Below are 22,983 nucleotides of genomic sequence, written 5' to 3'. Positions count from 1 at the left end.
TCCAGGCACATGAAAAGAAACAGAGAATAAAAAGGAACGACTAGAAACATTATTTTCTACAAAGCAGGAGCGCTTTTCTCTGTGGCCCCATTGTCTCTTGGTACGAACAGGATTCCTAAAGGCTGCTGGTTTTGGTGGGCTCCACTTTGCCACGGCAAAGCATAATCTCTAGCTGAAAAAAGCAGACATAACAACACACTGAGCTGTTTTATGCAGCTGTAATTCTTGCTCAGACTTCCTTGGCAATTTGCCATGCTACACTGGCAGAATGACTCCAATCTTTCTCCTGATTTTAACTTAAATCCTCAGATGTGACAAGCACCTGCAATTCATCATGATTAGAAAGCGGAAAATATTTGGTATCTCTCCTATGCCAGCCCTGAGATTGTAAGCTTACTCCACGCTCTACAGACTTCAATAGTTTTCCTTAGCATTCATACACTAGCCTTTTAGGAAAGCACATTCTCCATTTCTTAGAGATCCAGCTCTGGCTGGACACAGGCAAACAGCACAGCAGGCAATGGCTGGGGAAGCGGGAAATACGCATTTATGCTCTGCATCTTCGGTCTGTAGAGCTCCACTTGCACAGACTAAGCATACTCCATGACAGTGTCCTTCCACTACTTTCTACCACACTCAAAACCCTTCTTTTTGGATCTGCAGCTCTTTAATAGTGTCAACGCCTCTCCACTGTAGCCCCAAATTTTATTTAAATTGCTATTTACTCACACTGATGACTAAGTTAAATAAGACTCCAATTCAGCAAGCACTTATGCACCCACTTGATTTGAAGTATGCACATGGCACACTTAACCTCAGTGAAGAAAAGCAGCGTGTGGATAAGAGCAGGGTAAGGACTAAGGCTGAACACAAAGTGCTATTACTGGATGCTGCCATACAATCACATGTAGTATTGCTTTACTCTTGGTGACGACACTTAACTTGTTGTTTCTCCACAGGAACATCCAAATGCACACCTCTTACCCTTTTACTCCCAGCAAAACCTCAATACAGTCTCAGTTCAAATGATCCCTTCACAACCAATAATTTTACAAGTCTTGCAAAAAATATCTCAGTCCCGCAATCATTTTTATTTGGCAAAGCATTTATAAGATATGCAGGAAATAAATGTACTTTAAAAGATTTACCTCCCTTCACTTGCATTTGATTTTCTGCTAAAATCAGTGCTTTTTTTTTCCCCCCAAAAGCGGTGTGTTCAATAAGTATAAATGCACTCAGCTTCCATTTTTTTAGAAGAACATATGTTAAGAAATAAAAAAGCAAGCAATTGTTCCTCCTGCTTGCTATTCATTGCTTGAATACTGAAAGCCTCTTTATGAATAACACGAATTGATGTTCTTGTCAGAAGCAACAATATTTACAGAATGTATGTTACATTAAAGAGGAAATTGAAAGTAAAGATGTGATTCCACCAAAAGAGACATTGAAACATGCAATCTCACCCTTGCAGAGTCTGTTCACCTTCTGTCAAGATTTGTTTTGCTTAGTATTCATAAACCTTTTGTGTTTGACGTTCGCTATTTAAATCAGTTATTATCTGTCAAAGTGGGTCTTCGCAAACGTGTAATATCAGAAAGAAATAAACAGAAAATTACTATAAAGCATAACAAAAACCTGGGATTTTTCACAAGCTGTAGGAAGCCTCCACTAGTCAACTGAGGATTTTTTTGTGGGAAACAGAGAAAATGTTCTGAAACTGTAATACAGAACTAAAACATCTAATCAGATTCACTAAAGTCTTTCAGCATAGCTCAGGAACTACTACAGGCTCCACCAATGCAGCAGCTCAGTGTCAAACACTGTCATGAAAAGTGGCGTAGAGCTGATCATAGTGCAGATTACAAAGGTCGCAGTGAGCACAAGAGGAAACATAGTCTGACTAAATGCAGCTCTGTGACTTCTGCAATGACGGGCTTTTATCCATTCCAATGTTCTGTTTTGGAAAATAAAAGTTCATCTTTCTTCAAGTAATTCCTGAACTCGTGAAAGAAGATGCACCTCAGCACACAGGTCTTAGGGTGGGTAGGAAATGGTTACATGTTATTACTCACTTGGAGACAAAAACATATGCTTTAGGCCAAGTGCGTTACCTCCCTACAACCGCTAATAACAACATCAAAACTCGTGATAAAATCCAAATTATGTCGTCTTGCTTCCCTACATGGAAACACCAAATTGAAACCACCTTTCTGAGAAGCCCTTACCAATTGGGCCATGGACAGACTACACAGAAAGAAGGAAAAAGAAGTATAAAATAGAGACTTCTAAGTGAGGATTCTGAACTGAATTGACGGACTTGCTGATACAGACCACTTAACAGAATGCACACGGTACATGTTAACAGGGCATACTCCTGTGTAACCAACTCCTTTCACTCCCCAGCATACTCAAGCCACATAATAGAGTGCAGTGAGTAAAATAAATGAATGAGCCAAACCAAAAAGACAACAAATCAGCAAACAAGCAAACCAAACCAAACCAACCAACCAACAACACCAGAGAACGAGGGAAGGTGTGTTTACTTTACTTTTTGTTCACCATATTATTTCACCAAAAAAGCTATCTGATCAAATGTCACAGCTTCTTACAACATTCTGACTGCGGAATGTAGGCAGAAGAGCCACGCATGAATGGAGAAATGATGCCTTTAACAGGCTTTTCTCTTACGGTTACATTCAGAGCAGACAATTATGCAAATAAAAAGAAGGAAAATTCCATGGAGGAAAATACTTCTCTCTCACAGGAATGAAAACTGTACTAATCACACGGCTCTGGGGAATTTGGCATGGAGCACTACTAGTGACAAAAGGTATAAAACAATTCAAAAGCATTTTAACTGCCATATGCATCCATTAATATTCTTTTCTCCTAAACGATACATTTCTCATTTCTTTCATCAGTGGTAGAGGAAAATGGCTTATTGGGAAGGAAGGGAGGCAAAGAAAGCCAATTAAATGCAGTTCTGACAGGTAGGCAAAAAGCAAGGCATGCTTCAAGCCAGGACAGCTTCAGGGATATGAATGGATTTATATTATCTAATAACGGAAGTACTGTGCCGTGATTTTGGATAGATTCACTGAAAAGGATATTCCCAAAGCTGAAAGAAAATGCACAGCTACCCAGGAAACAAGGATACTGTAATAGATGGTTCTAATTTGTTCTTACGCTGCAGGTGCAAAATGCTCTATTTAACAGTAAAAACAAGACTCGCGAGGGGTTCTTTTAGTGTGGGTTGGTTTATTTTATTTTATTTTGAGGTTTTGTTCTGCCTTATTTTGTTGTGGTTTTTTTTTTTTTTAAGAATGCCTCAAAACTTCATGCTTTTCTGCAGCGTTTTCCAGAGCTGGCACTGGCAGCCTTACACCTCCCTTGGCAAGAGCTGGCAAACTGAACTGATGCCTACGACACTCTCTCTTCTGGCTGTGTAAGCCTAATGGTAGCATGAAAGATATTAAAAAGTGCCAGTTTTTAAAATAAGTCTGAACTGCAGAGTCAAATGGCCCTTGACTAGAAAGATAACTAAAATACCATCAGGAGGTGAAGGTTAAAATTCACTATTGTATGGAACCATTGACACTAATAACTCCATTTAAAAAACCACTCTGTTCTACCAGCACTTTTGACACTACTGTTATGGAATTCTGCTTTCTTCATCTTTAGTTTCTCAAGCAACATGCCCTGCTTCGGAGTAGAGATAGATTCTTTATATAATCTCTCATCCTCAGCCCTGCCAATACACCCAGACCTCTGCATCAGAAGAATTCATTCTGCACATCAAATTTGGTCCTTTTTTCCATCTGGCCTTCTTGACGTCATGTTGTCATCACTCTGATAGCTCATCCCTTTCACTGCATCCACATCTATACTTGTAACCAAACATATCATCTCCTTCCTAAAAGAGCTCTTCATCTTATGCTGTACAACAGGACAGTGTTTCTTTCGTTTATTTTATCTCCCTTTTATTTGTAGCTTCCTTGCCCCTATATCTAACAGAACTACTTACCCAGCAGAAGTGTCAAAACAGCCCTACTCAAAAACTACCTAAATCCCCCAGTGACCAGTATTCCACACAATGACAACAGAAACACGGCTTGCAGGACTTTCCACACAGCCTGGCTGTTCAAGAACAGTTCTCGAGCAGAGAAACAGAACCTCTAATTTAGGAATGTGCTTCTGTCTTATCAAAGCCAATATCTGCTTTATAAAAATACGATTCTCCCCTACCAAGCTGCTGACCGGTCTATTCTGTTTCTTTCCACTGAAACCTCGTACCATGCTGTGTTTTCATGTTGAGATGAAAATTGGAAAATAGGTATACAAGCTGATTCTGTCATCTCGACAATCTGTCATTTTCCTGTAATATTTTAATCAACTTCCCATACTTTCAACATTAACAACTTCTGACAAACATTTCTTCTCCCATGAAGATAACATCCTCAGAAATTACCTTACACTGTGTCAGAGGCTCAGAACATGAATTTATTTCCTTTTATCACTTTATACTAAAAAGGAAGAAAATGAGCCATTATTAAAAAGGGCTTTCCTTCCCTCCTTTTTAATTCTCCTCAGGAATAACAGTTTCTTTTTCTTTTATCTCCTCACTCTGAACTACAGGTGCAGTCTTATTATATTGCTTGCTGATGCCTTTGAGAATAATATTTTAGCTCAAACACATTCTTCAGACCAATGAAAATGAATGAAATTAGTACCTGCTGGCACAAGGAATTAAATAAAATATACAATGAGACAATTCTCACACGTTCTTCCCTGTACAAAAACATCCCTATTCTGTGTCTGACATTCAAATAACCAATTTTATCCCTCTAAAATAAAAATTGGGATTTGCATTGTTTTCCACTAAAGTTTTTCTTGACTGACAATATTCAAGAAAAAAAAAACAACAAACAAAACAACGTAATTTCTCTGTTTTCCCTTAGAAAAGGAGAACAGAGGATTCTCATTTACAGTTTAAAGAACTGCACTGCGTTAAAAATATTGTTAGCACTGAAAACTGAGTTTCTTACCCGTAGACAAAACAAAGTCAACTGTGAAAAAGCAATTCACAGAGCTGCTCAGATATGTTTCTGCCTTGACTGTGGTATTTCTAGGAGCAGAAGTTTGCACACATTCTGACTAAAATACAAACAAGGATCTGAATTTTCCATAAACTGAGTAATCCCCAAGAATCAAAGCTGAGCACATGCAGACATTTAAGATGAAACACTGAATATTCAATAACATTGCCATTTGCTTTTAATCTCAATGAAATTGGGCATCATTCCAGTTCTTATTGTTAAGTGTTCAGCATTGCCTCCAGCATCCTTGCTTATAGATTCTGAACTGTGTGCTATGAGGCTTTCCCAATTGACCCACAATAAATAAAAAGCAAGTTGACTTAGAATAAAGGTCAAACTGCATTAAAAACTCCTTAGTCAGATAAATAAACTGCAAAAATGAGCTTTTTGACAACTGCTATTTCTATAGTACCAACAACCCAATCTGTGTGATAAATCCAAGAGAAATTCGGTTTTTTAGGAAGCAGTAAGTTGCACTAGTGCCATGAATGGCAGCACACACCAGGCAGTAGTCCCAAGGCATTCTCCGTTGTTGCCTCTCTCTCCTGTCAAGCCATCGGAAGGGAAGGGGGGCTGTGTATCTCTCAAGAACTCAGCTGTCACTTGGGGGAAAGAAAAAGATTTAAAAAAAAGATGGGGATTATGGACCAAAAAATACGCAAAACTTTCAGACTTGCTTTCCTTTGCTCCTTGCTGCCTAAAGTCTACATAGTTATCTGATTCTATCCCAGCCTCTTCATGTATGAGCAAGGCATATTCCAGATTAGGCACCAAAAGACAAAGGAATTAACCTGCCTGGAAGCCCACAGGTTTCTCGAACTTCAGCCCAGTACCATAAATAACAGACCATCCCCTGGCTTTCCAATAGCTATCCAGAGCATTTTTCAAAGGTTCATTTTCAGTTTGTTTTTTAGCATAGTTAGATCCGACTACAAGAGAATGCATCGTGTGTTTCTGTGTTGGTACTTTCTGCTGAGCAGACTCGGCTGATGAAATCTCTCCTGATATTTAGCCTGCAGAGAACTGGGGGCTCAGTGCTGGGCACTGGTGCATGGTGTTCATCACATGCTGCCAAACAGGCAGCAAAAACAAACCAGAAAATGTATCCCGGCAACAACAAAATCAATGGCAAATGCACGTTCACTTGTAGGTCCCTGATTCAAACTCAGACCTGAAAGACTTCCATTCTGATGGGAAAAAGTAGTGTTAGTGGTAAGATTTTTCTTTAATTTCTAATGGCAATGGTCTTTACAAAGACCCGTAAGAAGCATTTACTGTTTAAGACAATGTTAAATACAGAACATGTTTTTCTCCTAGGACTTAAAACAGATTTAAAAGAAGCTTTGTCCTATTTTTTTTGTTTTAATTAGAATCGCCTGCTCCCCAGCAGGTAGAAGGACACTGCCTGCAGGAGCCTTTCTGTTGGCTAAAAAACTTGTTTTGTGTAATCAGTTTTATAATTAGTGAGCTGTTTGCTATTTAAAGGAACTCATTATTGCTATATTTTGCTGATTGATTCATGCTCATGAAGCAATTTAAAATTTTTAAATGTGTTTTGTGAACCACATAGAATAAAATCTTCAATACAAATAGGGAGAAAACATAACTAACAGTTGTCTTTAAACTCCAGCCTGCAATTCTATAGCAGTTTATGCAAATCTACATGGAACCGTAAAATGAAAACATCAAGTCATACATAGTACTCTACTGCTTGCCAGGTTTCCTCTGCTATCACAATGGAATGGCTCTGTTAGATCTAGTAAGTACCCATCTCACACTCTGTGATGCTTTCATGTGGCCTTGCAGTCAGACAAACAAATTCTACAAAAGTTCTGGAGGAAGAAAAAAGATGAGATTCCTCTGGATGACTTTATTACATGCAGCGACAGTGCTCTTTTCCCTGAGGTTTCCCACATTGTCATGTCCATGAAGTCCCATTAGTCATACAGAAAGATACTCTTCTGATACACAGTTGGAAAGAAAATCATCCTTACTCAACATTAATGATCAGCACAGATTTGGAACTATTACAGAACAAGTTACTACTAACTTTGTACTCTCTGCCAAGTCTTCTCACGCCTCGAACAGAACTGATAAATTATCCAACAGTTTCTAATAATGAAATGTGAGGAGGAGGGAGAAAAATGAGGGAGAGATGACAAGAGGGTGGACACATGTCAACTGTTCAAAAGAGTTTCCCTTATTCAGATACATCTCAAGTGAAATTCTGCCTTCAGTGAGGTCAGCATACAACTCAATGAGCTCAATAGTGTCAGTATTTCAGCCTTGGCCTCCATCCTCCTGTGCTTCTAATAAGCAGTCTGTCCCCATTCTTCTACGTGTTGGAAAAAAAAATTGATTCTTGCACTGCCACTCCAATCCAATCTGGTATTTATAGGCTCTAGTACAGCGCCAGATTATTTCACAAACTGAAATGACATCACCAGTAACTGAAACCTTTTTTTTTTAAAAAAACAGAAATCATAAGCAACTATGGCTGGTTCCATTCACTTGGCATTCAAGTAAAAAGTTGAGTTCAGTGAGAGCTGGCTCAGGCCCTAAAATCATGCAGGATGGTTACACAACACTTACGGGAGGAAGGGAATATGTATTTAAGTGCAGACATTCATAAGAATAAAGGCAGGTCACCAGACCAGATGGCATGAGGACAACTACATCACTGCTCATACGTTTCTGTGTAACTTTGATGGGAACTTGATGTGGACAAGTGATCTCTACCATTTATTCAGAGGATATTCATTCTATGCTCCCACACAGACAGTCTCCTATCAGCCTCAGCACAATGAATGTGCTCTTTCAGAGCAATTCCGTCAAGATAATGAATTACAATATTTAAAGGTCTGTTTCCCTGCTCTGCTCTTTCCTATTTCCATTTTTTGAAGAGGAAAGGATTTTGCTATTTCAGCACTTGCTCTTGTTTCTTCAGCACATTAAGTATTTTAAGGCTCCTCTTTCCTCCTTCCACACAAACGAGAACTTAACTTACTTTGCTTTAAGAAATTTATTCTCTGTCTCAAGCCATGGAAACAACTCCTTTTGAGAATTATTTTTACCCTTCTTGACCCTGGTGATTTATTTTTTAATTGCTTCCTTAGGTCAGGATGCTGCCACCAGTGTGCCCACATTTACCGCGTGCATTACTTTACTCTTTTTAAAGGAGTCATATGGAAAATCACTTTCTTTTCAGCTGGAAGAGGAAATCAAGATAGATAGATCAATTATTTATCAGTACTAACCAAAACCAAGCCAGCAAGAAGCATCTTAGATACTTGAGTGTTCTCAAGTGAATTAATTCCTACCAGCTAATAATCTTCCAATAGACTCTCTCCCAGATAAATATAACCACATGGAGATGGACACCTCAGTCCTCAGAGCTGCTGAGGTCCCTTATTTTTAAGACAAAAAAGCCACACCTAGAGTTTTCAGAAAAAGGATTAAAAAAAATCTCCAATGTGACACAGAAAGAGCTACATGAAAACAAAGGTCATAGCAAGGTCTGCCAAATATTAAACTCCAGTTCATCCCAACCTATTGGTCCACTCCTTCAAATTTCATGAACTATTTACAAAATAGGGCACCCTAAACACAGTAGAATAAACTGCACCATCTGCAGATTTCAGTAGGCGCAGGTGAACGCACACTTCAGTATTTCCTGCATTTTTATTAATAAATTTGAAGAACACACATGCAAAAACCCTAGGGAATAAAAACAAAACAACCCACTAGTTCTCAACTACACACTTACTACATGGATGATAGCAGCGAACTCATAATCATCCATAAACTGATTTATAGCATCTGCTAAGAAGCAACACACTGAGAAAAAGCTGCCCAGAACTGCTTTGTAAATGTGATCCACTGATCTTACACTCACTGTGTTTTACATCCACAAAAAGGAACTGACCAAAACAATCAGAGAAAATATGGCCCATCTCCTAAGTAACCCACAATAACTTCATGCCAGAGGTCTCTAAAAAAACTATCATTTTAATAACTAGTTCGCTCATTACTGCTGAGTAATATGACTTTTTTTCACCAACTCTGCACTGTCAGTTGAACTTATTTCCTCTTTCATTCAAGGGCTTTATCTCATGGGCTTGACCTTGCAGAAAGAAGTCAATCTTTACCACTATGCTGAGCATCAGAGCTGATTCCACTGTGGCTGACAAAGCACTAATGCAGCCACTAGGAGCTGTAGCTTATGTTGGAGAGGTATTCCATTATGACAGCATAGTCAATTTTGCTGCAAAGGCAAGCGCTGGAAAAACATGTCAATGAGGCTTATGTTGCTCTTAAAGTGGCTTATGTTGCTCTTATAAAAGCTTCTCTGCTCATAGTGCCCCCAGAGTGAAATTCTGAAAATATAAAGCAGCATTTTACCATCACCAGTTTTTCCTGTCTCCTTGCATGCACTTCCCATGTCTGGCATAACATTGGCTAAAACTGACATAAGACAGAATACAAGGTAACTTTTTTATTTTGTTCCAAAATATTATTTATCTTAAATTTTGGCAAAGAATTAATTACTGCTAATCTGCTGTTCATGCTCTATTTTCATTCCTTTCTGGAAACAAACAAGGCTGGTGCTATGTTTTTGGAATGTTAGAGGTAAGACCTGAAGGCACCCCCCTCAGAACCTGATGGTGGCACAGGAACGCTTCAATTTGAGATCAGTGGAACTGATAATTCTAACCCTACAGCCTTTCATTCTGGACTGTAAAATGTCTTGCCAGCATTCTGCCTGCTCCTATGGCACCTCTTTACACTCTTTAGTTTTCTGAACAGGTACTATTATAACCATTTGAAAACACACCACAACTTGTTCTATCTGCTTTTTGAGAAGACTTTTACTCCACTTAAAACTCAAGAGAAAAAAAAAAGGCTCATTTAATAACATCATTTAATCATTTCTCTTAGATCATGTTATCCATTTTACATGGCAAGGCAACTTCAGAGCACATGGGCTTTATAAGAAAACCAGCAACTTTTTGCAGGTTAAGACCATGGTATAACATGGAACTCAATGGACCATCAGTACAAAGAATCAGTGAGGTTAGATGGGACCTCTATGATCATCTAATTCAACTCCCTGCTACAGCAGTTCCTGTAGATTAGGCTGCACAGGAAAGCATGAACAACCAACCTGCTCCAACACGATCATTTGGTAGCTTGGTTACATCTCAATCTTTCATAAAGAAAGCAAACAAGGCTCCATCACTAAATTCATAAGTAGAAGAGGTAGGAACAGGAGAGTATTTCAAACTGAAGTATCAGTTATCCACACCAGACATACTGTGGTCAGTGTACTCTAAGAGGTTACTTATCAGGAAGCAAAAGGAACCAGACACTGTGGCTACCTAGTTTTGTAGGTGTCAGTGAATAGCTGGAGGAATAAGCAATAGAGTGCAACAATCCTTCAAAATTCACAGCGAGGGCACATGCCAATAAACCCACAATTATTATCCAGGCCAAAAGTTAGTGGGCACTTCTCCCCCAGTAAGTCAAGTTGTTATTACAATTAAAATTCTGACAAACAGACGTAACTTTGAGAAAGAGCCAACAGACAAAGTCAGCTAAGAGTAACAAGGCAGTAAAATTAAATACAGGAGAATATCTGTAGCTGTTGTGGGAAGTAAAATGAAGACAAGTAATATAATGGCTGTCCAGGAGACTACATTGAGTCTGAAGACATCAAGGATCTCACATCTCAGATCTTCAAATCAAGAAAATTACCAGAGGAGAACCTTGTCATTTTTAGGAAACTCTTAAAGAAGTGCTGGGTGCAAGACACTGTTTCTTGAAGAACTGAAGGTCAGATTAATTTGGGAAGAAACAAAGTGTTTATAGTGAGGGACAGGCTAAAGTCCAATGTTCATCAATTATAAAATATAGGAAACTGTCCCACAGAAATATGCATGTAATTAAGTAAATGAGAAGCAGAAAAACATTGCACATTGTTTCCAGCTGTGATACAGCAGCTCCTGAGAGATGCAGTAAATGCAGATCTCTCCTCAGAAAGTACAGCTTCACTACACTGCCATGATAGAGCATGTCCTAAAGGGACACATAAAAGAGACCCACTGTAACACTGACATAAAACCCTCGAAGGTCTCAAGGTGAGAGGTGAGTGGATATGTACAGGTACCTCCTATGTCACTGAAACTGCAAATATTTTTCTCACTTTGCCTAACTCAATTTTCCAAACAGTTCAGTGTTGTGACTCCTTTCTACCTCTAAAACATTAATTTCCAGCCAAAACACATTTAATTGCACTTTTGATGCATGTGGCATCACCATCTTCTGTTCATGCAGCTTTTCCTCCTCTCCACAAGTCCACACTTAATGGACCACATTTACCATAAGCAATTCTATTAGTTCCTGTGTTTTGTTTATCTAGGCAAAATGAGCATCTTATAGAGCATGTCCATGCAGCATGTTCATACAGGGCGCTGAGCAGAGATCCCAGAACAAGTACCAAAATAGCTTGCTTCAAAACTAGGCGATGTGCAACCACCCAGAAGCAGCACAAGGCCTGGCCCACAGCAGGAAAGCAGCTCAGCATTTGGGGAGCAAGCTGTGCTGGCACTGCCCAGCCCATTAATGCAGCTTGCTGAAGCTGTGCTGTACTGTATGCCTCACCCAGGTCCCGGTAGCTCTCCTCATCATTTGTTAATGTTTAGCTTAATCTTCCTCAAATGCATTTAATCATCAGTATAAAGCGCGATGCACTACAACACACAGTAACTTTGTACAATAAAATTAATATTACATGCACCTACTGAAAAACTTCATGTACCCCCACATCCCACTGATCTGCTTAATAGACACACAGCACAGTGATAGCCTTATCAACCACCACATATGTAGATCTTCTTCCCTCTCCTGTTACTTCCTAGGAGAAATCTAAAATTCACGGTAAAAACGTTTGGTACGAATCTCTAAATGACCTTGTGCTTCACTGTACTGAATCTCACACTGACTATTGCAGTTTTCTGATTCTTTCCCTATTACACTCTCATTTTTCCCTTAGTAGACAATGCCTTAGTCTGTCCCAGCAGTTTTCATCTGTACGTGTCTACTTATTGCACTACAAGTCACTAAACTTGAAAATATAAAATATGACCAATAGGCAAACTCAGAGGAATTCCATTGGGGACCATTAGAAGCAGCCACAGCAACACAATTATTCTCCTAACTATGCATAAAAGGACAGGAAAGGCCTCTTATTTATCATTTTCACAATGAAGGACAGAGAAAAAAAGGTATCACATTTAGAAAACAATGCATAGTCAATAAAAATCTTCTGCATAATAGGAAATTTCCATGAGATACTACTGCAGCAATGGTTAGTAACAGTTAGAATAACATTTACATAATTAAGACTACAGTATGCATTTAGCTCAATTTGATTACACATTATACATGTATTGTTCCCTATTCCCTGAGGCATGTGCAGATCAATAGTACAGTTTAAGACCAAGGCCAGCTTTTCTTTATTCTCGGCGTGATATCTTTAATCAGGATGCTCCACACAGTAACACAGATCTGAAACAACCCAGCAGAAAGCAAGAGAGAAGCACAGGCTACAAACCAGTCATCATTTACCTCAGAATCAAGTCTTACAATTCAAATTAAACACTCAGACAAGTAAAGGCTACAGATGACATCTTTGTATGCCCACCGAAAGGAACCAAAAAAAAGGGGGGGGAACCTCTTTGACCCTTTCTGCCTCTTGCTGGTTATAACCTGGTGAGAAGCCAACATCTAGTAACCCTGCATTAGAGAGAAGCTTCCAAGAGCATCTGATGTCGATCAAGAGCTGTAAGATACATTGTGAAACTGAAAAAGAATTCCTTTGTCATCTTTTTAATTTCGTTCTTCTTGTTCTGCGCCTTCACCCAGTGCAGGTTTCATAATGGCTTAGATTTACACACAGTGGCAGGGGGGATTTTTCAGGCCTCCGTCAAACAGCACGCTCAGCTCTGCTGCTACTATTTCCTTTCTTTACTATTTAGAACTACAGGGATCTCTACTCTGATTAATCAACAATTTAAGGCTCTCTGACATGTTATAAATGTTCTATTTTTGTAAAATTTATGCTTAATTGTCCAACATGAGAAATTTGCTGGTAATGACAGAACAGTGATCTGTTCCAGCACTTACAGCCAAAGTCTACACCATTTTTTGTTTATTTGTTTGGCCAATAGAACTGCGACAGTGCCACATTGTGAAAAGCAAAGAATATTCAGTGGTGGAGCCAGCTGTGAGTCAAATCCGTGTCCTTTACGAGGTCAAAGTGCAAAGGATTTTTCATGAAATGTGGAGAGAAAGCAAAATAAAGGAAGATATTCCTCTTCAGACCAAGTGCCCTTCAATACGCTCCCAGCATTGGCTGCTGCCCTGCCGAGCAGCATTTGATGTTGCCCCAGGCAATTATTGCCATTGGCTTCTGCTTGGTTGGACACCTTTTGTTGCCATTTCTGATTTGTGCAATCAGATTTTATCAGTTTCATATACGTATGACTGTTTTTCTCCATCTGGACAATTATGTAAAGCTCTGACGTAAGCCTAGGCTTGGTCTTTTTGCTTTTATTTTATTCACTTTAACGGTCTTATTTTCTTTCCTCTCTACAGTGGTCTCCAAAAATCCCATTCTTCTTGCCCAGCGGAATATCTCATCTGCTTTGATTTTTCTATTTATTTATTTATTTTTGCAAAGAGCAGAGGGAAGATGGCAAGTATGCTTTCTTCCTTTTTATCTCATTTTACACTCAGAAAAGTTAAAAGCTTCTCTGCCAGAGCAGGATATTCCACGCCCTTCTGCTCAAGGCAATGTAACTCAGCATTATCAAACAGAGATGTAAGAGATTTAGAGCAAGATGGGTGCTGAAGCTGCAAACTCCTGCCTATTACTTCTGTATTAACAGAAAGTACTAAGAAGCCTGCTGCCAGACATCTTCTTTGCTCTTAAGACTTGAAATTACTTCTTCCTTGACTGGAAAAAAATGAATTCAGATTTAGACAGTGGCAGTGAGGTGTCATCATTTCAACTTATTGGAACAGTGGGAGAAGGATGCTGGACAGTTGATCAAAAGATCTTCATAACTTTACTTTTTGAACAGAGCTGTACACAGACGTAGCAGATTTAGCAGCTCCCCTGGGATTACAGCACAAGACATCACTGTGAGGAACATTCTGCAGTGGAACTAACTGCAGACACCAGAAACAACTCAGTCAGCAGTGTGAATGAATTAGGAGGATCCACCTAATGCTGATGGGCTGCAGACCCCAGCACGCACTGAAGACACAACCCTTGTTTTGGAAAGTTTCTACAAAAAAATTATAACACAGCTGTACAAAGAAATATTATTTCAAAATAAATAAATAAGTACATAGTACTCTTGCAAGAAATTGCCTCTAAAGGAATGCCTATCTTGTGCAAAGAATGCATCACAACTTCCTGAAACTATTCTTGCCCAGTGTGCCCCCAGATTGCCAATACATGCTCAGCAGTGGCACCAGGAAGACATCAGAGCAAGGCCTTGTCATCAGCCCCACTCTGCAGGTCAGGGCAGCAATGTCTGCACTAGATCTCACAAGAATGTCAGAAAGCTTCTGAGTAATTAGAAGTGTTTAGTAAACAGCTAGTATAACAGTCTGAAACTTAGTGTCACAGAGTCATTTCTGTTGGAAGGGACTTCTTGAGATCAACTCCAACAAGCAGGGTCAGTGAAAGAAGGCTGCCCTGCACTGCGTCCAGGTGGGTTCTGTGTATCTCCACAGATGGAGACTTCACAGCCCCTCTGAGTAGCCTGCTCTTGGCTGCAGCTGGACTACACTACATCATCAGCACTGTCCATCTTACAGGTGTGAGATAACGTAACGTGGCTAGGGAAGAAAAAGTAAACTGCCTAGGCCACAAGGCACTTGTTCGCAGTCATCCTCTGCAGCACAGCATGAAAAAACTCATCTTTCAGTGTGATGAAGCAGGGCGTACCTTCTGCTTTGCTAGCAATGCACAACAAGAGGGTTTTTTTAATCTTTTCTTTCTGAATAATCTTATTTAGGAAAAAAGAAATGATCATCAATGCAAAACCAAAAAGCAAATGCAAATCCTGCACTCTACACTTCAGTAGCATTGACTTTTCAGAGCATAAAAATAACGCAATATAGGAAAAAAACACAAAACCCATAACCTTCTGGTAAGATCACACTGCCCAAGGTCACCGATCCTTTAGCAAACAGCCAAGAAAGTTCTGCAGTTAGCATCCAAATAACACTTAAATCTAAGAATAAAACAGTACATAAAGAAAGGTACTGAAAAACAACTGCACGTCCCCAAAATCATTCTGGTAATTTGCTGCAGCTATTTCATATTATTGCAGCTTTGATATATCACAGCATTTGTATTTATGCAAAAGAGTTTTTAACTTACTTTAGGATGACAGAAGCATTAAGCAGAACACATTTTCATAAGTCTAACACATTCGTGAATGCACAAATGCAATCACAGAGGTCTGTTTAGAGGGTTTACACAAAACCACAGTGACATTTAACTTTCAGATTTGCTGGCAAACACTCACTTGCTATTACTGCTTGGGAACATAATCCTAACAGCGCTTCTCAAAGAAACACCTGCACACCGGAGTATGCTTAGTCACTTGAAAGTTTAAATTAACTCTTCCTGGACACAGATAAGAGGGTGTCTTTATACTGAAGAACATTCATGTTTTAATCACCTTCTGATCAACCTATATTTTAAAATCAGTCTTAAGTCTTTAAAATACTCACAGTCACATTTTCCAAATACACCACAGCTCCCTCATTTTGTCAGAAGCCTCCAGAAGCAGCAAGGCCATCCTGCCAGAAGGCTCTCAGAGTAACCTGAACAGAAAAACAAGCTGTTATGCCCCTTCTGACACACCCCAAACAGCTGAGCTGGATTAGCAATTCCAAACTTTCACCTGTGTCAAAACTCAGAATTCTTTAAAAACAAAGACACAGAAAACCCACACAACTGGAAACAAACCTATCTACAAGTGCTAGGTCAGATCCACAGTCTCATGGTGAAACACTAATTATGTAGAGAGCACATTAAAATCTGATAGCCTTAGAAGAACTTCATTTTGGCCTATTATTACTAGAGTGGTTCTGATCAAATATTTTTTATGATTACAAAGACTTTGTAATCTGATAGAGAAGAGGAAATAAGATCATGTTTCTGTAGGTCTTTTCCTGTGAAATGGTGTTTCTAAAACTCATCCTGTTAACGCAGCAGACATATGAGTCCTTTCTAATTTTCTCTTTCCTGTTTGAAAATCGTTTGTTTCCACTTGTACATTGATCCGCAGCCCCAGTGGTTCCTACATATTATCTTTCCTCCAGAATAATACTACATTGTTCTATAATTACTATTTCACAACTACAGTTAACAACAGTACAGTGCACTTAGTTGGGTAAATCATTATATACCTGGGCTTCGATGTGAAAAACTTGCTGGGAAAGAAATAAATTATAGATCAATACTACTGAAGCAGGAATGATCCATCCCACTTAATTAGAACAACCATATTTCAGTACATTTCAGGCACCAGATAAAAGGACTCAGTGAATTACTTATATGAAAAAGTCACACCCTTACATAAATTTCTGCAGAGCCAGTCCCTAAACTACAATCAGAGAGTAATTTAGCTGTAGCATCGTTAACAACAGCAGAATTTCTGAGCAGAACCTCCTGATAAAGCCGGTATGAAACTAAAGCTTCACAGCCTTTGGATGAATATTTCATGTTGGATATTAGGAAAATTTTTGTTCCAGCCCTGGAACAGGCTGCTCAATAAGGTGGTAGAGTCACTGTCCATGGAGACGTTCATAAAAGGGGAGATGTGGCACTGAGGGATGTGGTTTAGTGTTATGGTGGTGAGGAGCTGCTGGTTGAACTACATGATCTTAGTGGTCTTTTCCAACCTTAACGATCCTGAGATGCTACGAATGGATTCCGTGGCCTGGCGAGAAACTGCAGTTAGAGTTCTAAAAATGGGTTAGCTCTAATTTCTTCCTAACTTACCTCCGTATCGAGTTTACTTTGAATTTTGGGAATATTTCACCAGCTGATTTAGCCGGAGCAGGGGGGGACCAACCAGCACACACCCACAATGTGAGCTGAATGTTGTGACTGGAAGCTGTGACACCTCACGTTCCAGGCTGCCACTATGACCAACTATGACTATGACCAACTATGACTATGACCAAACACCGCCCCCTCAGCGCGCAATAGGGCGGGTCCCCCCACCCCTTCGTGGCCGTGACGTCACTTTGCTGCGACCCCGCGGCGCTGCGGTGACGTCATCGCGCCCATCCGCCCGCGTGTGACGTCATCACGCAGCCGCCGGGAAGGTCGCGGCGGTGACCGGCTCCCCAGCTGCCGCCATGTTGTCCGTGGCCGCCCGCTCCGGGCCCTTCGCTCCCTACCTGTCGGCCGCCACTCACGCCGTGCCCGGCCCTCTTAAGGCGCTGGCACCGGCGGCGTCGCGGGCCGAGAAGGTGGTGTTGGATCTGAAGCGACCGCTGCTGTGCCGGGAGTCGCTGAACGGCCGCTCGGCCCGGCGGGATCTCGTCGCCAGCGCCAGCATCAACGGTGCGGGCCGGGCCCCAGCGCCCCGGGGGTGGCAGCGGGGCGGGGAGGGCGAGGCGGGTGGGAGCCGGGTCTGGGTGTTCGGTTCGGTTCGGTTCCGTCGCCCTTCTGCCGTCCCCGCGGTTTGTTCCGTCCGTGCTGGGCTCCCGGGTGATGCACATTGAGGACTGTGGAGCTAAGAGCGTTGAGGGCTCGCTCCTTTCCGACGGCACTTTAAACGAGTGCTTGTTGTTCTGCGTTTGGGGAGATTCGGGAAAATTCGGTATAATTCGATACGGCTTTTAACTGACCTCAATGAGAGATCTGAGAACAGATGCACTGATCAGCTGCGTGACACGAGTCCTAAGAAAGTGCCTTATTCCAACAGCTCTATTTTCTCCCCCCGAGTCATGCACTGTTCTCAAAGCATAAACCAGATACAGTCACACAGTAGTTCCTGCAGGGTCTGCCTTGGGCCAAATAAGGACAGTGGCTGTCAGCAAGGCACTGCCAGACCCCTTATACCTACAGCTCCACGACTGTGTCTCTTCATCAGTTGGGCACAGCATCCTTCCACACGCTCAGTGCAATGGAAGTGGTTTGCTGTCAAGGTTACAGGTATCTACCAACAAATGGGACATCCAGGTCCTGGCCTCGAGTCGTACCCAACAGCAGCCAGTTAGGCAAAGCTTCAAGACTGCCTAATGCTATGTATTTTATATATTAAGGGATGTTATGTTGACCATAGAAGAAAAGCAGCAGCCTTTTGGAATGCAAACTGCATGTTTACAGCAGGACATCTAGTCTGAAATACATGCCCTGACGACAGTATTGAGCTGTGTGAGGCCTCAACAGGCACATCAGGGAACGAAGAGCTTAGTATGAAACAGTAGAAGCATTTCTGAAATGTTACTTTAGTCCCAAAATAAAGAATCTTTTGTACCCTCTGTATACGTAGCTTTAAATGGTACTTTCTGCTCCATAAATACAGGAAATGGATAGGAGTAGAGGTCGTTCCTAACTCTTTGATAGTCTGCATCAGCAGCCCTGCGTTATTCCTAAAATGTAAATAGCTGCTGAACAGGGATATTTTAAGCCATGTTTTCCTGTTAAGTGTCTTCCTTTCTTTTCTTTCATTTTTTTTTCAGGAGCACAGGAAATGTCAAAAACTTTGATGCTGCAGTGCTACAGCTGGGTGCCTTTGTGAGGCACGTGTGGAAATCTGTAATGCAGATTTAGGGCCCTATTTCAGTACTAAAAAGGAGCATATTCTAACACCAAATTATCTTCTGATAAGGGATCTTAGTGCTAAATGGGATACTTGTGTAAGACTTGGAGACTGCTGTGCCTTAGGAAAGATGCTCCATAGTGGTTAGAACTGCACCTGACCATCAACTGTAAAGGACACATCCAGATGTAAATTCTACACATCTATAATTAACATAGCTGACACGTAGTCTTATTTATAGCTTCAATTAATATTATTCAATGACAAGTGTGACAGAGGATTTTCAAAGTAGGTTAATTATAATGCCTACTGGCCTGCTGCTAAATGAGAAATGTCTTCACTCTGAAATAAACGAGTAGTTTGCTCTCACAGAATTTTCAGTTTCAGATCCAATGCTTTCAATTTCCTGAGTTAATTGTAAATAAAAGCAAATATTTTCCCATTAGATTGCTTACAAACCTCTTAAGAGTTATTTTGAGTACTTTAAGAGAATGCTTTCTACTAACCAATGGACTTTGTGCCAACTGCTGGAAAAAATTAAGACCAAACAGTTTTTGTCAACTAACAGAGTTTGCATTTTGGCAAGTCCTGTGTCCTTAGCATGTTCTTGTTCTTTCCTTACATTGTGTTGAGGGAGGCAGCTTTCATATGCTGGAGAAACTAATGGACAGCCCCTTGTTTGGCAGCCACATCTTGTCAAGTTAGCACATTGGCTTCAGCTGGGAACCTCACAAAGTTCAGGAACTGGATATTTGCTAAATTTATTCCTAAATCTTTTTATGAGACGTCTGCAAATAGGAGACGGGAGTTTGAAAGGTTTAAAAATCCTTTCCTGGGGCAGTTAGCTTTGATGTTAGTTTTAAGTCCTATAAAGAAGGGTGTCTGATCTTGCATTTTTAATCTTTAAAATGCTTAACCAGACACTTAAGATTGTTAAAGGCATAGAGGTTACTTAAGTCAAAGGAAATCAAATTTGTTCAAACTATTTTTTTTTCAGGGTAACATCAGCACAGAAAGCTCTGCCCATCTCCTGTCAGCTGTTGTATTCTGCAGCATTTCTGCCTTGAAATTTGGAGAACAAACAATCCTCCCAAGCCAACAGATCACTTTAAACCCAGAACTTTTTGCAGGTCTTTCTATACCCTTATCAGGCTCCATTCAGTTTTCACAGATAAAGTGGAACGATTCACAGACCATTCGTTCATCTACTAAAAATACCTTCTAATAAGTATTATCTTCCAAGGTAAAATTGAAATGCCTTCTTAGAGGAATGCTACCAAGACTCTGGTATAACATACCCATCATTCATAAAGCGTGATTTGGAAAAGCCTAATATAAAATACATCATGATGTATTTCAAGTGAAAGAATTGCCATTTCATATTATTTTTGTTGCCATTTCATATTATTTTTCTTGCAGCACCTGCCAGCGTGCGTTTTGTCCACAATGATGTCACGGTCCCTGACTTCTCTGCCTATCGTCGTGAAGATGTGATGGATGCCACAACGTCATCTCAAAGGAGCAGTGAAGATAGAAAAGGCTTTTCCTACCTGGTGACTGCAACAACATGCGTCGCTTCTGCATATGCTGCTAAGAATGTTGTCACCCAGTTTATTTCCAGCCTCAGTGCTTCTGCTGACGTGTTAGCGTTGTCAAAGATTGAGATCAAGCTATCTGACATTCCAGAAGGGAAAAACATGGCTTTCAAGTGGAGAGGGAAACCCCTCTTTGTGCGTCACAGAACCCAAGCAGAGATTAATCAGGAAGCTGAAGTTGATGTGTCTCAGTTGAGAGATCCACAGCACGATTTAGACAGAGTAAAGAAACCGGAATGGGTCATATTAGTAGGAGTCTGCACTCATCTTGGTTGTGTACCAATTGCTAACTCTGGAGATTTTGGTGGCTATTACTGCCCTTGCCATGGGTCCCATTATGATGCCTCTGGCAGAATCAGGAAAGGTCCTGCCCCCTATAACCTGGAGGTTCCAACCTACCAGTTTGTTGGTGATGATTTAGTTGTTGTTGGCTGAATAACAAGTGCTTGCTCACTTTCATGTTCTGGTATGTACATGATCATACATGTCAATGTACACTTGAAAGGGTTATCTGATATTCTGAAATACTGTCAAACCAGATGATCTTAAAAATACATGAGCTTTGTTCTCTACCAGAAGTATGTTTGAATACTTCCCTGTGTTCAATTTTAATAAAAACCTAAAGTGAGCACTATTCCTGACTGAAGATAACTTGTATTTGTTTGTATACCGAGTCAAGGGGACTCTACAGCAGACACAAAACGTGTTTCTGCAGCCCTGCTGAAAGGAGGCATTCTCAACACAGACACTGAAACACACAACCAGAGCTTTCTCTGTACCACATTTTCATTATTAGCATTCAGTTTTCACAACACGAGGGGAAGAAACACCTTCAAAAACCTCACAGCTGACTTAAAACAGTGTGTGGAGTCAGCTTCAGTGTAGAATTGTACCAAATGCAATCCCTCTAAGCCAATAGGTCTTTTAACCAGCACTGGTCTTGCCCATTGGTCTGGCAGTGTCTGTGTTCACAAGTGAACACAATGAAATCTTAGAAGAGTTCTGTCACAGCAGGCTTATATGTGCATACATAAAATTGCTTGTACAGGAAATCTGCTACTTATATCAAACTAACTGAATGACAACTATACCAACCTACCACCACTACACAGCACACAAGAGGATAAAACAGCATTTACTCTAACCATGAGATGCTAGCAGTACCTTTTTTCCACCGTTAAGTGTTGCTTCCTGGGCCACGCAGATGTGATAGTTGCCATCCTCTCTTTGATTAAAGGTTTATTTCTCTTCACAGTTGCGAAAAGGTCACTCACGATGAGACAAGCAGGCACTGGAAAAGAATGGGGTTTTATGAGAATCTGAGAAATAAGAGTTTTTTAAAAAAAGCTCCAGGATCTCACATATAGGTGCCACAATTATGGGTACAAAATAAAAACACCACAGATTTTCATTTGAATACACTATAACACTTCATAGAGGGTGTGGAGTATCTGGAGATACTGAAATCAAACAGGTCAGAATCCCAGGCTGCAATGCTTTGAGCAAGAGGGTTGGACTAGAACATCTCATCCTCTGCTTTCCAACCTCAGTGACTGATTGGCACAGGATCATGTGTAGTTACTGTAGTTGCTTGTCAGAAGTTCCAAACTCCCGAGTGGAGAAATGCTGCTCCAACAGTGACAAACCTCCCTGTAGTGATGTGCTCATGGCCTCAAGTTCCCAGCTACCTTCTGGGCTCAGATGATGTCTGTGGAAGGAGCTCTCACTACTGCCACTACTTAAGAGACATTACCACCCTACACAATGGGTAACTGCCCTTCTCATGGCTACTGTACCCCATGCAGCTGGAAGAATGAGTGTCCCAGTACACAGAAAAATACTGATATACTTTATGAATTTCTGGAGAAATATTCATTGTATTTACTAGAAGCAGTGTTTTACTAGCTGTGCTGTTTCTATGTATTTCCACTTTGACTCCCTCGACTTCAGTAATGGCATTACTAGGGCTCTCTGTTCCCAGTAGTACACATCCAGTGTGTAAGCACCTTGAGGTACTGCAACATGACACAGGAATCACAGCACAAGCATGGATACCACACACATATCACCCACCTTTGCTTTCCCCTGTAAGAGGGGAATTCAACCCAGTGCAAACTCAGCACCAAACAAGGAGGAAACAGCTCCCAAGAACTGTTTTTGGATGAAACAGCCTGTTTGCTGCACGTCAGCAATGATTTATTATTATTTTGACATTTTAATAACTACTGTATAATTATCAATTAGCCTCTATCCTTGAAGAAAATATTTAAAGTGTTTTTGTTTTTAAGAAAAATACAAGAGCTTTCATGCGCTAAATAAAGCAGAGGGAAAACGCTTCTGTGTAATTGAAATGCTTTATCATAACACGATGTCACATGAAGCCCACAAGAAAATATCAGCATTTAAAAATGTTTAGGTCTGTGATTTCAA

At 40.5% G+C, this 22,983-nt stretch overlaps 2 protein-coding genes across 5 annotated transcripts in view; one reads left to right on the top strand and one right to left on the bottom strand.

The window, feature by feature from the left end:
• The window catches only part of VSTM2B (V-set and transmembrane domain containing 2B), a 200,540-nt gene extending 183,169 nt beyond the window's left edge, over window positions 1-17,371 (bottom strand). For 2 of the 4 annotated variants that reach the window (XM_015874013.2, XM_015874015.2), the window contains exons 1-2: window positions 17,185-17,355; window positions 15,909-16,001 (exon numbers count right to left, since the gene is read on the bottom strand). The gene's annotated coding sequence lies outside the window, so the exon portion shown is untranslated. Of the gene's footprint in view, window positions 1-15,908; window positions 16,002-17,184 lie in introns of all 4 variants that reach the window. The other 2 variants (XM_032447136.1, XM_015874014.2) reach the window with 2 other exon arrangements.
• An 81-nt stretch (window positions 17,372-17,452) lies between these two features.
• LOC107319344 (cytochrome b-c1 complex subunit Rieske, mitochondrial) lies at window positions 17,453-21,187 on the top strand. Its single transcript, XM_015874085.1, has 2 exons — window positions 17,453-17,754; window positions 20,378-21,187. Exons 1-2 carry the CDS (start codon window positions 17,547-17,549, stop codon window positions 20,986-20,988), a joined length of 819 nt encoding a protein of 272 aa, XP_015729571.1. The 5' UTR covers window positions 17,453-17,546; the 3' UTR covers window positions 20,989-21,187.
• Window positions 21,188-22,983: the final 1,796 nt, after the last annotated feature.

Source organism: Coturnix japonica, chromosome 11, assembly GCF_001577835.2.
Source record: "Coturnix japonica isolate 7356 chromosome 11, Coturnix japonica 2.1, whole genome shotgun sequence".
Taxonomy (NCBI): domain Eukaryota; kingdom Metazoa; phylum Chordata; class Aves; order Galliformes; family Phasianidae; genus Coturnix; species Coturnix japonica.
Note: the sequence above shows the minus strand (reverse complement) of the source record. Positions and strands in the feature narration are given on the sequence as shown.